Source organism: Lolium rigidum, chromosome 2, assembly GCF_022539505.1.
Source record: "Lolium rigidum isolate FL_2022 chromosome 2, APGP_CSIRO_Lrig_0.1, whole genome shotgun sequence".
NCBI classification, from domain to species: domain Eukaryota; kingdom Viridiplantae; phylum Streptophyta; class Magnoliopsida; order Poales; family Poaceae; genus Lolium; species Lolium rigidum.
The window spans coordinates 139752258-139770059 of NC_061509.1; the positions used below are offsets into that span (position 1 = coordinate 139752258).

General features: G+C 45.9%; 1 protein-coding gene across 1 annotated transcript; it reads left to right on the plus strand.

The window, feature by feature from the left end:
* Window positions 1–12381: 12381 nt before the first annotated feature.
* LOC124690168 (transcription factor bHLH94-like) lies at window positions 12382–14707 on the plus strand. The gene is made up of 3 exons (XM_047223594.1): window positions 12382–12753; window positions 13099–13593; window positions 14588–14707. The coding sequence occupies exons 1-3, from the start codon at window positions 12382–12384 to the stop codon at window positions 14705–14707; spliced, it is 987 nt and encodes a 328-aa protein (XP_047079550.1).
* Window positions 14708–17802: the final 3095 nt, after the last annotated feature.

A 17802-nucleotide genomic window follows, 5' to 3' on the forward strand; every position in this document is an offset into this window, starting at 1 on the left:
CCAACACAACAAAATCAGTTAATATTAAGCAATTTGAGTAACTTGAACAGGAACGTATTCACATACACCAACAGGAACAACAGTAAATTTATCAACCATTTGCAAAGATATATCAGTTGGTATCAACTTATCTAAATCAAGTCTCTTGTAAAGAGAGAAAGGCATCACACTAACTGCTGCTCCCAAATCACATAGAGCAGTTCTAACATAATTATTCTTGATGAAACAAGGGATAGTTGGTATACCTGGGTCTCCCAGCTTCTTTGGAACCTTGCCATTAAAGGAGTAATTAGCAAGCATAGTGGAAATCTCCTCATTAGGAATTTTCCTTTTGTTAGAGACGATATCTTTCATATACTTTGAATAAGGAGGCAATTTAATAGCATCAGTCAAAGGGATTTGCAAAAATAAAGGTTTCATCCAATCACAAAATTTATTATAGTGTTCCTCCTCCTTTGATTTTAGTTTCTTAGCAGAAAAAGGCATTTGTTTTTGAACCCAAGGTTCTCTTTCATTACCATGTTTCTTAGCAATAAAATCTTCTTTAGTGTACTTTTTATTTTTAGCATGCTTTTCAGGTTCTTTTTCAATCTCTTCTTTATCAGGAGTATCATTCTTATCATTATCTTTATCATGTTCATTACCACTTTCAGTTCCAGCATCAGAAATAAAAATACTATTAGGATCATTAACAGGTTCAGAGGATTCTACAATAGTTTTATGTTTCTTCTTCTTTTTCTTAGAAGGACTACTAGTTTCCTTAGTTTGTTGAGAATCTTGTTCAACTCTTTTGGGATGCCCTTCAGGATATAGAGGATCCTGGGTAGAAACACCACCTCTAGTTGTTACTTCATAAGCATGTTTTTCTTCATGAGTATTTTTTAACAAGTCATTTTGCACTTTAGTAAGTTGATCAATTTGAGTTTGAATCATATGAAAATGTTTAACAAGCATCTTAACATCATTGGAGGTTCTCTCCACAATATCATGCAATTTACTAATAGCTTGAGAATTTTCCATTAGTTGATTTTCTACTCTCATATTAAAGATATTTTGCTTAACAACATAATTATCAAATGCATCTAAACATTGATCAGGAGGTTTTGAGTAAGGGATGTCTCCTTTATCAAAGCGTTGAAGAGAATGTAGCTCAATCGTGGATGAAGGGGGAATTATCTTATATAGGTCTTCTATAGGAGGTAAATTCTTCACATCTTCAGATTTAATACCTTTCTCCATAAGAGATTTCTTGGCTTCCCTCATATCTTCATCATTTAATTCAATCATACCCCTCTTCTTCAATACTGGTATTGGGGTTGGTTCAGGTGTAGTCCAATCATCATGATTTTGGCTTATTCTAGCCAATAATTCTTCGACTTCAGTCCGGAGTTCTTTTCCTGAAAACACAATCAGCACAACTATCCAGGTATGCCCTAGACTCAATGGTTAGTCCACTATAAAATATATCAAGTAAATCATGCTTTTCCAATTCATGTCCAGGTCGAGCTCTAATAAGAGAGCAAAACCTTGCCCAAGCTTCAGGCAATTTCTCTCCATCTTCTTGATCAAAACTATAAATTCTCTGCAGAGCAATATGTTGAGCACTAGCAGGAAAATATTTTCGAAAGAAAACATCAAGCAAACAACTTGGACTATCAATAGAATCAGGAGGCAAACTATTATACCAAATCTTAGCATCATCCTTTAATGAGAAAGGGAAAATTTTAGCAACAAAATAAGTACGCATCTTAACATCATCAGAAAACAAGCTACTTAAAGTAGAAAGCTCATTCATGTGCTCTACAGCACTTTCTTTTTCAGTACCACAGAAAGGTGTTTTCTCAACAATAGATATATGAGATAAATCAAGAGAAAAATCATAATCTTTATCAATGTTAAGGAAATTGGTAATCGTTAACTGCTCGGTCGACTTGGGAGTAGCGATTAATCGGAATTCGGACGATTAACTGATTTAATCGGTCGGCTATTAATCGGTACAAAATACACAAAGTAGCACTTAGAAAATAGTTTATATAAGAAAAATAATAGTATATGAGCCTCTATATGTCTGGCCCTACTTCTTTAGAGCCTAAAATCCCCCAAAAAAAACATGTACGCTTCTCCTCCGTGATCTAATCTTCAAGGTCACGAGCGAATCATGATCCACTAGCAGAAGCCGCGTTCCTTCCTTCCACTTCTTGTCCTCTCACCTCTGAAATTTATCTTTTCCCACCACCTACCTAGGGTTCGACCCGTCTTACACCACAACCACCTAACCTATTGAAGGCGTCCTCGAGCTCCTGCACGAGCTCCTCAAGGTTGTCAAGCTCCTGTATCTGAGGTATATATGGGCAACTACTGCGAGTAACTGATCTGGGAGGGCAAGGAACTAGTTGGAGACAGTGGAAATCGAGCTGCTGGAGGCTGCAATCAAACGGGAGCTTCGCAAAACCTACTCTATTGGGGAGGGATAGCGCCTATACTAGCGATATGCATTAAAAAAATTGTAACTTTTTTTTTACCAAATGTAGTAGTTAATCGGGAACATACCTAGTAATCGGACTTTCGGTATGATTAATCGAGCTAAAGGATTAACACAAGCGATTAATGGTAATCAACACGGTCAGGCACCTAGTAGCGATTAATCGGCCTAGTAATCGCTGAATCGGCCTAGGTTTTGAACAGTGATCTTTATCCTTAATGTTTATAGGAGATGTGACAAATTTAGGATCAGGAGACAATTTATATCTAACAACATGTTGTGAAATAAGCTTTTTAAGGTTACTTGTACTAGTAGTAGCATTGCATTTATCAATAAAATCATCATCAAGTTCCACATAATCTTCATCAAGGTCATCAGACTCACGTGAATTAACAGGTGTAACAGTATTTTCATTAGGAGTTTCAGTATTTTCAATTTGTCTAGACCTAGCAATTGTAGCATCTAGAAAAAGACCTAATGAACCAGTATTATCAAGCACAGTAGAAGCATCATCAAAATTATCAGAGGAATTCTCAGATTCAGCAGAAGTACCAACAAGTGAAGTTTGTGGTGGTGAAACAAGTTGACTTATCACAGATGGCGAATCAAGAGCAGCAGAGTTACTCAGAGTTGTACCTTTTCTTGTAGTGGATGGTAATATGGCGACTTTAGTATCGCGAGGTTTACCCATGATGGAGGATTTGCAGCGAACAATATCAATTCAGGTGAACTTGCAAATAAAGCTATGCTCCCGGCAACGGCGCCAGATAATAGTCTTGATGACCCACAAGTATAGGGGATCGCAATGGTCTTCGAGGGAAGTAAAACCCAATTTATTGATTCGACACAAGGGGAGCCAAAGAATATTTGTAAGCCTTAACGAGCGGAGTTGTCAATTCAGTCGCACTGGAAACGGACTTGCTCGCAAGAGTTTATCGATAGCAACGGCTTTATAGCGATAGGAGTAGTGAAATAACAGCAGCATTGTAACAAAGACAGCAGTAGTGATTATAGTAAGCAACAAGATTAAAATACTGTAGGCACAGGGATGGATGAACGGGCGTTGCATGGATGAGAGAACTCATGTAACAATCAAGACAGGGCATTTGAAGATAATAATAAAACGGTATCCAAGTACTAAACAATCCATAGGCATGTGTTCCGTATATAGTCGTACGTGCTCGCAATGAGAAACTTGCACAACATCTTTTGTCCTACCAGCCGGTGGCAGCCGGGCCTCTAGGGAAACTACTGGAAATTAAGGCACTCCTTTTAATAGAGTACCGGAGCAAAGCATTAACACTCCGTGAACACATGTGATACTCACATCACCGCCTTCCCCTCCGGTTGTCCCAATTTCTGTCACTTTGGGGCCTCGGGTTCCGGACAGCAATATGTGTATACAACTTGCAGGTAAGATCATAAAATAATGAATATCTTCATGAATCAATAACATGTTCAGATCTGAAATCATGGCACTCGGGCCCTAGTGACAAGCATTAAGCATAACAAGTTGCAACAATATCATAAAAGTACCAACTACGGATACTAGGCACTATGCCCTAACAATCTTATGACTATTACATGATCAATCTCATCCAATCCCTACCATCCCCTTCAGCCTACAGCGGGGGAATTACTCACACATGGATGGGGGAAACATGGCTGGTTGATGGAGAGGCGTCGGTGGTGATGGTGGCGATGATCTCCTCCAATTCCCCGTCCCGGCGGAGTGCCAGAACGGAGTTTCTGGTCCCGAGACGGAGTTTCGCGATGGCGGCGGAGTTCTGGACGTCTTTTGGAAATATGGTCGAACCCCCTGGCGTTTTTAGGTCGAAAGGGTTAAGTAGTCCGAAGGAGAGCATCGGGGGGCCGCCGAGGCGCCCTCACCATAGGGCGGCGCGCCCCCCCTCCAGGCCGCGCCGGCCTATGGTGTGAGGGCTGTGGGCCCCCCTGGCTTGCCCTTTTGGCCTCGCAAGTCCTCTGTGAAAATAGGCCCATTGCGATTATTTCCGGGAATTTTCCTGAAAGTTGAGTTTCTGCACAAAAACGAGACACCAGAGCAATTCTGCTGAAAACAGTGTTAGTCCGTGTTAGTTGTATCCAAAATACACAAATTAGAGGCAAAACAATATCAAAAGTGATCGGAAAAGTAGATACGTTTTGGACGTATCAAGCATCTCCAGGCACGACCCCCAAAACATCCCCCAAAGGAATTTAGGATGCGTTGGACAAACAAACAAACGTTCCCAACCGCTTGCTCCAAAGCCTCTTTTTGTCCGGCGCGGTCCAAGACGGTGTTCGGTGCCCTGATCGCGTCCCCGCTACACAGGGGACGCTCCGGGCACGCCGGGCACAACGAAAAGCGAGTCGGGCTCCCACCTGTCAGCGACTATTTCCATAACCGTTGGTTCGCGCCTTTTATTTCTCGTCGCGCTTTCCCTCCTGCGCCTCCCACCCCTCCGTCGCCGCTGGATTTGTCGGCCGTTTCGACGACATATCTCTTCTGAGAGTCGGCACCGTCGTCACGGCTGGCTCTCTCGCCGGCCTTTTCGCCGCCGCCGCTTCGCTAGCGCATCCGCGGCGTCAAATCCGCCCCATCTCCACGCACACAAGGTGTTCGATGACTTGTCAGGTAGGCGCTATTGGCCGCTTTTCGTTGCCTCGTCTGCCGCGGCGCAATTTTAACCATTAATTTTTATTTCAGACATGAATAGCGACGACGAGATGCTTGTCTGACTGCTGGAGGACGAGCAAGCCTTGGATCCCCAACATATTTATTTATATGCTATATTTAAATGATTGTATTTTCGAAAATCCTATAAAAAGTTTAGAGGCTGCGTTTGGGAGACGCGGCTGGGGAGACGTCTCCAAATACGACACGAACAAGACACGTCCTCTAAACGTTTGCCCCGACGCTATTTGGAAATGCTTTGATGGAGGCGGTTGGAGCTTCTTTAGTTCTACTACCAATCTACCATGCTGTAGGATGGACCACGTGGTCCAATCTGTCGGGGGAATCCATGTGATGAAATCAGCAACGATCTCCTCGAAAACCACGTCGCGGTCAGCGCTCAGCGATGGGTACAAGTCCCTCGCAGCATACGCGCGGACAAACTTGCGAGTGTAGACGTGCAACACACTCACAGCACCGGCCATCTTTTGCGACAACAGATTAGCCTCACCAAAAAAAAGATTAGCCTCACCAAATTCCTTCCAGCTTGTAACCGTCTTGTTCAGTTTTTATGCGCCTAGATAGCTAAATGCATGTTAGATGTATAATGGCAGTACTACATCTGTTACGTATTATAATGCCAAAGAGCTCTTAAAAATAGTTAGAGATTATAAGGGCAAAGGATAACAGTACTACCAACGGTTGTCTATCAGATATTACCATGGCATCCATATCCAGTCTTATACTAGCTAGCAAAGACAATACTACAACCAGCATATATGAGTATGTACAGCAGTTGGCTCTTATCTTTCTTTTTCTCTCTCCTCCAATTCAATTTTTTTTTATAAACTCCTATATTCTATTTATGTCATCCTATTGTACTCGCACTAATGTCTCTTTTCTTTATTATCATCTCTTTTCAATGCACTTGATATTATTTGAGCATGCACTAATTAACGAGGGGGATTATGGATTTTTTCGGTCCTAGCGATTTGGCTCAATGTCGTTAATTGCTAATAGAGAAAGTAGTTCTTAAAAAATGGTTGTAAGTAATACATGGTTCGATCGGTTTCTCTGTTGAAACTCGATGTCTAAGATGATCCTTGGCTGCCTTGTTCTCTAAAACGCCCCACAGTTTGAACCGAGGAGAGAATCGATGTGAAGACTCAAGCAAAATTCTTGAAACAAACTAGTGAACAACCCCTTTGTGAAAATATATGCAAACTGTGATTATAACGGTACGTTAAGATCCTGGACACCAGGACCAACATTCCCTTGGACAAAATTAATTCCAAGTAAATATGTTTGATGCCAGGATGATCTATTGGATTTGCCGATAAGTAAACAACACTAATGTTGTCACAATAGACAATCGCCGTAGTCTCGATAGGACAGTGTAGCTGTTGCATGATCTCACAGACCCAACAAGACTCGGCCACGGTCATAGCAAGAACTCGATATTCTGCATCACCACCGAATCGAGACGCACTCGTGTGGCGACGAGATGACCACGTAATCAAATAGTCTCCAAAATACATGCATACACCCGACGAAGAGTGTCTACCGTCTCCAAGATATATAGGCAACAAGAGAGTCTCGAAAAATGTCGTTAAAGAGTGAGATCATGATCACGGAAAAAGCTCTCGCGACCGCGGGCGACGGGGCCGCGCCGCCACCCCCCTCGTCCAGCTCCCCCCTCCTCCTCTTCTCCTCCGCCGTCGTCGGCGTGCGTCGCCGGGCAAGGCCCGGGCGGCGGCCCCTCGACTTTCCCCTCTCGGCGCTGCGCCTGCGCGGGGTAGGTGCGGCCGGGAGGTGCTCTTCGGCCGGCGGCGGGGTGAGATCCGCATGTCGGGTGGGAGGAGGGGTGGCGGGGCGGCCGTTGGCGGCGGAGCTGCGCAGGCGGCGCCATGGCTGGGCCCGCTCGACCCAGATCTGGGCCCAGGCGGGGCCCGGAGGGGCACGGCGGTCGTTCTGCGCTTGGCACGCAGGCGGCGCTCCCTGGAGGAAGAGAAGGCAGGGCGGCGGTGGGTGGGCGGCGGGGCTTTGCGGGCCCTTTTGGGTCTGGCTGGGCCAGTTCGGGCCTGGTTTGCCTCGTAGCCTCGTCCGGTCGGCTACCGCGAAAGCGGTGGAGGCAGTTCCCTCCCGCGTGGCTGCGGTGCGGCTACCCCCGCCCCCGCTGCATCCCTTTTCTTCCTCTAGGCCCTGCTCCGGTGACCACAGTTAGGCGGCAAGGATGGCTACAAGACCGTGGTGGCCTGTGCGGGTGGGCGACATGTTAGGTGGAGCACGTCGGAGCGTTTTGGGGGGCCGGTTTGGTGGTCGGGAGAAATCCCTGTCGGCATGCTCGACACCGACGCGGTGACGCCTGCGGGTGTCACCTTGCCTTCGTGAAGGGCGTCGGGTGTACCTCCTCCTCAATCCCCTCCGCATACCGGGGGAAACCCTAGGACTAGTCCGGGCAGCAGCGGCGTCATCGTCGTCTCCTTGGTGAAGGTGTTGCTTGGTATGCGGCGCCTCGGCGTGCTAGGAGCGTGGTGGTACTTCTCCGGAGGGCGCAACGGTTGCGGGTCGTCATCGTTTTCGTCGATCTGCCGGTGTCGGCATTAATTTCTCTTTCCTTTCTTTTTTCTTTTCTTTTGGGCTTGGTTGTGCTGCGGCCCCAACGCGTTTGTTGTATCGGGTCGTTTGCTATATTAATATAGCGGGGCGAAAGCCTATTTCGAGGAGGATGAGATAGCATAGAATGTGTTTGAGGAAAGTGTGGTTCATGAGGATCATGCATATGGAGACATACTTGTTGGACATCATACACAATAGCAGGTAAAGTTAAAGTGGTATATCGAAGAGCACCGTCTAAGCTGTGATAAAGAGAGGGATCAAAAATAGGATACTCAACGTTGAAAGGTAGTTCAGATTTTATATCAATGGGTCCAAGGACTATGCATTTCCCACGCGCCCTTGGCACTCCCCTTTCCCACGAGCATGCTTGTCCTCCTTCCGAGGGACCATTTCATATCCTCGATCGATGGCAACCCAGAGGGACGCCACCTCGAGATTCACTGTCATGACCATTGCCTAGATTTTGTAGTTGGAGTGAGTTTGCATCATGAAGGAGAGATTGCTGGTGCTGCCGTTACCTACTACCACCGATGTGTCGCACCCTTATACATCTGCGGCTTGGCGACCATCATTGTTGCCCTGGTGGTTGGGTTACGAACTAGATAGGAGGATGAGTGCCGTTAGCCCCTCTTCCTCTCCCCTCCGACATGATTACCTAATCAAAAGGTTGTGATGCTAATCGTTACCCTGAAATCACAAGCTCGATATAGAAGAGGTGAGAGAGGGACTCAGAGGTTTTGTGTTGTGCAAGTTGATTCTCTTGCTCTTCTTTTTATTCATAATAATGCAAAATGGAAATCGTGATGAGCCACGCCCTCCACTACTGACCGTGCCATCCCACAATCCAAGCTTCATGCTCAACGAACTACAATTACTTAGCTAGTGGCATACAAATTGCAATCTGTTGGCGAGCTAGCACTCGCAGGAAAAAGCTAACTGAATCTAATTGTTGATTGAACCCAACTGACGAAGTGGCACCTTTGAAAAATATAGGAAAAAAAAATTAGAGTTTCGAAGAGAGGCAGGGTTTAAGCCAACATGGGAGTGGGAGGCCTGACACATAAGACGCAGAAATTTCCGGCGGCTCATTGCATAGTAAATGGCTATTCGGTTTGCTTCATTTTGAGAAAAGTTGAGGTAAGTATCCTAAGAAATTAGGGGATATCAAATCGAATAACAAATCTTCCGGGTAGTGTTTTTGACTTTCGGAAGTTTTAGGGATAGAGAACCATCCTCTGAAAGTCTGAAGTCTGACCTATGGTATTTACCGTGGCTTGAACAAGAACAGCTATTGGTAAAACGAGTAGTAAAAGCTGCCCCCCATGAATTAGTTTCTCTTTTTTGCAAAAGGGTAACAGAGACAAACAAGGTGTTAGGGCAGTAAGCCCTGAATACCAGATGATTGTTCGATTGATTGCTCTAGGGCTTAGGGTCATTACTCGGAGCACAGAAGTAGCAGTACATTCACGCGCGTTGCTCATGACCACATTGTCGCCTTGTCATTCCGTTTACTGTTAATCCATGTGACCCGCCCTGGTATATGTACGTACTGTTTCGTTGTCCACTAACCATTTCAGGACGGGCCGCTGCAAAACCACTATGCGCGCAGATCAATTACTGTGAAGTGCTCCACCTCGAGATGACGTTTGCTTTGATTCTTTCTCTCTACTGGTTGGTACATCTCTCTGTTCCGAATTATTAGACTAGCCAGTGCAAAGTATGTACACTACTAGTATTATGCATATAATATTAGTTTATGATACCACTTATAATGTATGATATTATAAAATGGTATCGTCTCTTCATATTTATTATTTGGTAGAATCTTAATGCAAATTTGTGTATATGATATTTATAGTTTACGTGATATGTTACGATATCTACTTGTGATACTATTATCATATCTCTCCTCATTAACTGTTGTGTCATATCAGATTTTTGTCAACATGGCACGCATAATACTACTTACGATACTTCTATTGTAACTAGTCTTATCTCAGCTCTAAAATATAAGCTTTTTATGTGCTTTTTGTAAAGAAAAAGGTGATTTTAGAAAGAGCTTATATAACTTTCCTCCGAACAAAGAGGTATTGGAAGATCCTAACCGTTGGTTCGTGCCATAGTTTAGAGGGGGACACTGAACCAAAACCCTTTGAAACATACTCCCTTCCATTGGTTCTGATTTAGTAGTGTATATTATAGAAAAAAAGATAAACTAATGTTGCATTTATTAGTAGTATTTAGATATGTGAACAACCAATCCATGTTACATTGAAAATAACAACGTCCAATAAAAAGAGCAAAATCATTTTGTTTTCAGTGTTATTGTTGATTAAAAGCTAGAATATAGAGTATTTCAGATCAAATTTTGAGGCTAGAATGTAGACCCACTTCAGAACACAGCGAGTAGGTAGCACAATGTATTTTGAAGATTTTAACATGGACTAGGTATGAAACTTAATGAGCGAACACTTAACACACACTAAAATACTCATGCCATTTAGAAAAAATATCTTAACTTTCTATAACTGGGAGCAGAGGCTGCATGATCGTTTTTTTCGATAAAGGATGCTTTATTACTTTTGGGAAAGAAATTACATCCAGCCTCTGCATAACCAGGATGCACACAGCCGTTCAAAAAGTCTGTAACCAAAAAAATAAAAAGATATAAAAAACTAGGCGAAATACATATCGGAACGATGAATCATAAATCGCCTAAGGTGTGGGTGGTGCTGCAATCCGAAGACTATGCTGCCACCCTTGTAGGGAAAAAGTATCTCTCGCCGTAGCCTCCAACCGTGTACAGACCTCCGTAAATAGGTCTCGGTTCTCCATCCGCTGAAGAGGTAACCACAAACGGAGAATACCTGTACATATGTAGATGACCTGCAACAAAGAACAATTTTTATCATTAAAAATCTTGTCATTTCTACTTAGCCAGAGTGCCCAGATAACTGCTAGCGCCCCCACCCTAAGCAGCAACTTAAACCTTGAATCGATATCGTGGAGCCAGTTGCCAAAGACATTGGCTACACTAGTCGGGGGATACAGGGTAGATGCGACTTGGATGACTGACCAAATAGATCTCGCAAAATGGCACTCGGAAAAAAGGTGTTTAATAGTTTCGTCTTGTTGACAAAAAACACACCTAGCACTTCCATGCCAATTCCGCTTGACAAGATTATCTTTGGTAAGAATAACTCGCGACGAAGATACCATCCGAATTTTTTTATTTTTAATGGTATTTTCATCTTCCGCATTTTCTTATTATTATCAACCGGTATATCAGAATGAAGAATCGCATTGTATAAAGATTTGACTGAGAAAGTGCCATCTACATGAAGATTCCATCTAAATTCATCCGGTTCAGTTGATAATTAAATATCTCCCAACAGTTGAATTAAATCATTCCATGCCAAAAGCCTTTGTCCAAGTAAAACCCGTCTGAACGTCACATTCGGAGGTGAGGTAGCCATTACTGTGGCAATGGTATCACCTTTGCGACGAACAATACTATACAAGGCAGGATACTCGCTCTCTCAAGGAAGCATTGTCTAACCAAACATCTTCCTGTGAGCGTATACTGTTCTCCATTCTTAATAGAGAAAGTACCATGGCGAAAGAAAACATTCTTAGTCGCCATGAGACCAGCCCAGAAGTGGGAATCCCCAGGTTTCCAAATCACTTGGGATAGCGCCTTCGAGCCAATATACTTTCTACGAAGAATAGTTTGCCAAATCCAATCCTCAGTAAGAAGCTTAAAACCCATTTACTTAGCAGAGTTGAGTTCTTGACCTCTAGATCATGAACTCCCGGTCCGCCTTGATCGTATCAGTTTGAGTTGATTAGACACCAAAACACCGCTAATGCTGGACTATTGTTGCAATTACGCTCCAATTAATCGATCCGCCGAGCGTCCTGGATATGATGTTTACTTTGATTCTTGTCTCGACGTACTGGTTTGGTATGATGAGTTCGAATCGAAGTCGATCAGATACCAATAGTGCATAGCAAATACTGGATTACTGTTGCAATTGCCGCTCCAATCGATTAAGTCGTGAATCATTCTGACTACTCGCCCAGCCACACTGCACAAAAAACACAGGGCAGATGATACAAAAGAGGTCAGCCTTTTGATCATTTGATGCCTACTACACTGGGAGCAGCGCCGAGAGAGCGAGAGCTGTGGCACCGCACTGCCCAAGACTGCATCCTTCCACTGTTGGCGTTGGGTACGCGTACGCGAGCGAAGCCAACGCAGACTGGCGTGCCCGCCGAAACCAAACCTTATCTTTTCCCCCATATACCACAGTGCAGAGGTCCAGCAGCCCGTCCGCCCCACCGGAGAGAAAGAACCATACGCATCCCACCAACGCGAGCAGCTCAGCTCAGCTCAGAGATCCTCAGAATCACTGCTACGCTGTACCCCTAGCTCCCAAGGTCAGCAGCAGCAGCAAAGGAGCGAGATAGTAATAAGAGAGCGGTGGTGGTGGCGCGCGACTTGGCCCGTTCGTCTCCAAAAGCATCGCGACACCGGGAAGCGGCCACCCAAGAGCGCGCGCGAGCGAGCGAGTCAGCCATCCGTCCGTCCGTCCGTCCTTCGAGCATGGCAGCGCTAGTGGACTCGCTGTGCGCCCCAAGCGTCGTCGTCGACAATGCGGCAGCGCTCGTCTACGACACCTTCAACGCCGCCTCGGCCACGGGGTTCTTCTTCGACAATGCCGCGGGTTTCTACGACGGCGCCGCCGGCATTGTCGGTCCTCCGGCTCCCGCGCCGCAGGAGGCGCCGGCCGGAGAGGCGTCGTCGGCTGCGCCGCCCAGGAGGAAGCGGCGGCGGCGGGCGAGGAGCTGCAAGTCGAGGGAGGAGGCCGAGTGCCAGCGGATGACGCACATCGCCGTCGAGCGCAACCGCCGGCGCCAGATGAACGAGTACCTCGTCCAGCTCCGCTCCCTCATGCCCGAGTCCTACGTCCAGAGGGTACGTGCGTACGTCTCTCTCGTTCTTGTTTTCGTTTTGATTCGTCATCAAAGAAGAAGAAGGAAGGGATGCCGGAGCAAGTTGCGAAGAATGTTTTCTTGGGCCGAAAGAGACCCACCGTCACTATTGAGCTCTCTTTTCCCCATGCCCAGTGCCTTCCTTTGTTCAGGAGAAGCATCCATTCTTGGTCGCACTCCGGGACGCCATTAATGTGTCTCCCTCCCAACTCATTAACTCGCGCTCTCCTCTAGTTCTTGCAGATGCTGCTAAGCCACTGATTGTTCCATGAGTAGTTAGCACACTGTTTCTCTGACAGAGTTATTGCTCGTTTTCCTCCTCTTGTAGGGCGACCAAGCCTCGATCGTCGGAGGGGCGATCGATTTCGTCAAGGAGCTGGAGCAGCAGCTGCAGTCCCTAGAAGCGCAGAAGCGCAGGCTCTCCGATCACCAGCAGCAGCGCAAGTCGCCGATGCCGACGGCCACGGCCGCGGCCGCACCCTGCGCCGTGGAGTCCACGAGCAACTGCAGCAGCGGCGTCACGGAGTCCGACACGCCCGACTCCGCCGCCCCGTTCGCGGGGTTCTTCACGTACCCGCAGTACGTGTGGTGCCACTCCCCGCGAGACTCGGCGGCCACGCTCTCGGCGGAGGAGAGCCGCGCCGGCGTGGCCGACATCGAGGTGAGCCTCGTCGAGACGCACGCCAGCGTCCGCGTCATGGCGCCGCGGCGGCCGGGCCAGCTGTTCCGGATGGTCGCCGAGCTGCAGGCGCTCCGGCTCACCGTGCTGCACCTCAACGTCACCGCGCTCGGCTCCCTCGTCCTCTACTCCCTCAGCATCAAGGTACGTAGGAGTACGTACTTGCTGAATTCATCTTTGTTTAGCCCCAAAAAGCGCCACACTTTAGTCAGTAATACTCTGTCCGTGCACGCTTCCCAATGCACTGCTAGAACTAGTATAGCGCGCACGTTAGGCTCTCGGATCGAGCGACGCCGATCGGGAAGATTGTGTGTGTCCGCACCCATGATTTAGGAATCATTACTACAGTAGCTCATTCTGCACTGCACAGTATTTGAAACACACACACATCTGATTAATTGTTTCGTTAGCAACGCTAGTCCTGAGTTTGATTTTGGCATCTCAAAAAGAAAAACATGTCAGATATTCCCCTGCCTTCATCAGTGCACCCCCTTTGGATGGATTGACCTCACATCGAGGCCAGCCGAGCTCGATCAAGTGCTCGCACTATTGATCGAGACGCATCAGGATTTTTCAGAAATCCCATCAGAATCCGATGAACTTGACTACACCTGTGTCATTTCTTGCTCCCCCTCGCTACGGGTCAGTAGAACAGAGTGGTGGCGTTGCTTACTTTTGACCGGATTTCCCAGTATCGCGAAAAAGCCCAGCTTCGGTGTGATGCGGCTTTGGTGTCATGTCTCCTAGGCCCCGTGCATTACCCTAGCACTAGTGCGACACTGTTGTTGTTGCAGGTAGTGTGTGACACTTCATGAAAAAGCATGGCCTCCTAGATTTGTCAGTCTCGGCGCTGCCAGGGAGAATCTCTTTTCCTCGACTCATCTTCATATTGGCATAGATAAAATGGGCAGAAAAAGGATGTCTAGCATTTCTAGCTAGTACTACAGTTTACGACCGTGGTGCTGCTCCCTCGTGCTATTCTAGCCATGGCGCTGCGCGCCACTGTTCGCCTGTGGAATCTACTCTACGCTCGAGTAGTTTTCTGCCTAGCAGCAGGTTCCCCGATTCCCTGACCGGCCATGGCGTTGGCACATGAGGTGCCTTTTTCAACAGTTTGACTAAACCTGTGCCGCTGCAGGTGGAGGAGGGGTGCGGCCTGACGACGGCGGACGACATCGCCGCGGCGGTGCACCATGTCCTCTGCTTCATACACGCGGAGGCGGAGGCGGCGCAGCAGATGCTCGCGGCCGCGCAATAGGCCACCGCGCGCAGCCACGGCTTGGATTGGATGGAGGATCATATTCCACATGTATGTAGTACTCAGCTAGGTAGTGCAATGCCATAAGCAGCAAAGGATTGTTATGTCGTTATTAATTCGTCCGGTCTTCTGAGCTTAGGTGTTGTAGCATTGTACGTCGAGCTGCAGTTTTTTTTCCTTCATGCAACGTTTTGACAAATGTATCCAGTAAGATGTGACGGTGTAGTAGCAGCTGAGATTTCGCAATGTTATGGGCAAGTTATATTCCAGATTCTGAAAGGAAAAAAAATCGTATGTGCACGGATTTTTTCATTCGAATTTGATATCCTAAACGGAATTTCGATTCGGCTCACAGGTGCATATGCTCTATCTACAAAAAAAACCATATTTTAAAGTGTCAATTTTTTTTTGATAAGTTCTTTTACTTGTACATCTCCATTATATATGGGGTGTGTCTATGTCTCAGTTGGCTGAGATTTTCTTAAGTCTCAGTCGGCTCAGAAAAATGCAACTGCAGTTTAAAGAAAAAAGCAAGTCATCCAGTTACACATTTCCGGCAAAAAAATGCAATTGCATTTTTTAACAGAAAAGTGCAACTCAAATATTTTTTAAGTGACTTGGCCTTAAGCAAATCTTAGTTGACCGAGACATAGCAAAACCGTTATATATGTGCGCTCATTAAGTTTGATAGTTCTTAAAACTATGCAACAAAAGTAGAGCCGTGTGCACCACTCAAAGGCTGGGGCTAAGCTTTCATTTCGAAAAAATGTGTGCTCATCAAGTTTCATTAGAAACATACTACCCCGATCTGATTAAATTGACATTAAGTTGTGAAGAATCGTGTGAATGTGTAGATGGTATGCGCGTCAATTAAAAAGTGAGTATTTCGAAGTGTTGATTTTTTTTAACAAAAGGTTGCTATCATATTTGGGGAAAGGAGATCGATGAAACCAAAACTTCCTCGGATCACTACCTGTGTGTCCTAATTTGGGCTTACCGCTGCTCCTGCAAGCTAATAACATTACACTGATGTGTTATACCTGAGTTACTATTAGTTAAAAGAGTCATATTAGAAATCTGTTTGAAATATTGCATGATATAGTTGACTGCCATTGCAGCAATATGATCCATTAGATCTTGCATCTAACGGGTTTTATTTAGTTCTTAGCTGAGAACCAAGTCAGCTTTAATTCCATTAGATCTTACGTGAAGATTCGTGTTGTTGATTTTTGTTTAACGTTGTCTTGCACCGACTACTGGGCCAGTTCTTTTTTTTTGAGGGTTCCCACCTTTATTAATCAAGTAACAATGTTTACATCAACACCATCAGGTGGGCTTTGGACCCGAACATGCCGCCCTACACTAGAGTACAAGGAGCCTCTAGCTAAATTGCAAGCATCAATATTTGAGCCGGCGGTTCTCATGAGCAAAATCAAAAGTCTGAAAACTCGAGACCGTTGCTCTCACTCCCGAACAATCTGGCCATAATGTCCTAGGACATCACCACTTTGGATTCGTCGAATAGCATTGGCACAGTCACTGGCAAGCTTGATGCGCTGTAAGTTCAGGTCGCTGGTGAGTGCCATCCCTTCCCTGCACGCCGTTGCCTCCATTGTTTCCGGGTCAGACATTCCCTGGAAGATCATCAACTGAAGAGCCGAGGAATACTCCCACTTCATCTCGGGCAACCGCATCAATCGCTGTTGGTCCTCCATTCTTCGAGATCGCCGCGCCAATGTTGAATTTGGCCACCCCTATTGGTGGGGCCAGGCACCAAGGTACCGGAGATGCTACTGCTGTTCTACTTCGCTCTGAGGGTTTAATCAGTTCCAGATCGCTAATGAACCTGTTGATGAAGCTAAAGGTAGATAATGGGCTCTGGAACACCTCCTCATCCAACGCTTTCCTTCTCGCATGCCAGATGGACCAAAGCATTACCACTGTCAATGTTAGTTCCACGTGCGGTAACAATTCTATCACAACTGATAACCAGCTCTTGTCATCTGGTTCTTGGATATTGATTAGAACCTCGACCAACCCTTACGGCAGTAGAGCCCAACCATTCCTCGCCATATTGCACTCCATCAACGCGTGTCTCCACGAATCAGGTGTTCCGCAGAGGGCACATTTGCCGAAGGTAGGGACAGCTTAGGACGCCTCCACATGAAGTGTTTCAATTTTGAGGGTATTGCACTTGCCATATTGAACTACAGTATTTCTCCTCCCCTTTTCTGTTAGATTTTCCAGCGTACTCCTTGATGTCTACGGGTGCTTCTATTCTTGTAGACAGAGTTGGGCCTCCAAGAGCAGAAGTTTGTAGAACAGCAGCAAGTTTCCCTTAAGTGGATCACCCAAGGTTTATCGAACTCAGGGAGGAAGAGGTCAAAGATATCCCTCTCATGCAACCCCGCAACCACAAAGCAAGAAGTCTCTTGTGTCCCCAACACACCTAATAGGTGCACTAGTTCGGCGAAGAGATAGTGAAATACGAGGTGGTATGAATATATATGAGCAGTAGTAACGGCGCCATAAAAGTGCTTGCCGGCGTGTGGTTGATGGTGGTAATATTGCAGGAAGCACGGATGCGATAGAAACGAGTAAACAAGCAGCGGTAGCGATATTTAGGAACAAGGCCTAGGGATCATACTTTCACTAGTGGACACTCTCAACATTGATCACATAACAGAATAAATAGATAGATGCTAGACTCTACACTCTCTTGTTGGATGATGAACACCACTAACTGTGTAGGATTACACGAACCCTCAATGCCGGAGTTAACAAGCTCCACAATATTCGATGTTCATGTTTAAATAACCTTAGAGTGCACGACATATCAACATAACCAAACCAAGTACTAACATAGCATGCACACTGTCACCTTCACGCTACGAAAGGAGGCATAGATCACATCAATACCATCATAGCAATAGTTAACTTCATAATCTACAAGAGATCACAATCATAGCCTACGCCAAGTACTACACGATGCACACACTTGTCACCATTACACCGTGCGGGAGGAATAAACTACTTTAATAACATCACTAGAGTAGCACACGGATAAATTGTGATACAAAACACATTGCAATCAT

Coding starts and splice junctions, on each gene's coding strand:
- LOC124690168 (XM_047223594.1), top strand. CDS start 12,382: ATGGCAGCGCTAGTGGACTCGCTGTGCGCCCCAAGCGTCGTCGTCGAC. Junction 12,754..13,098: donor CCGAGTCCTACGTCCAGAGG/GTACGTGCGTAC, acceptor CTCCTCTTGTAG/GGCGACCAAGCCTCGATCGT. Junction 13,594..14,587: donor TCTACTCCCTCAGCATCAAG/GTACGTAGGAGT, acceptor GTGCCGCTGCAG/GTGGAGGAGGGGTGCGGCCT.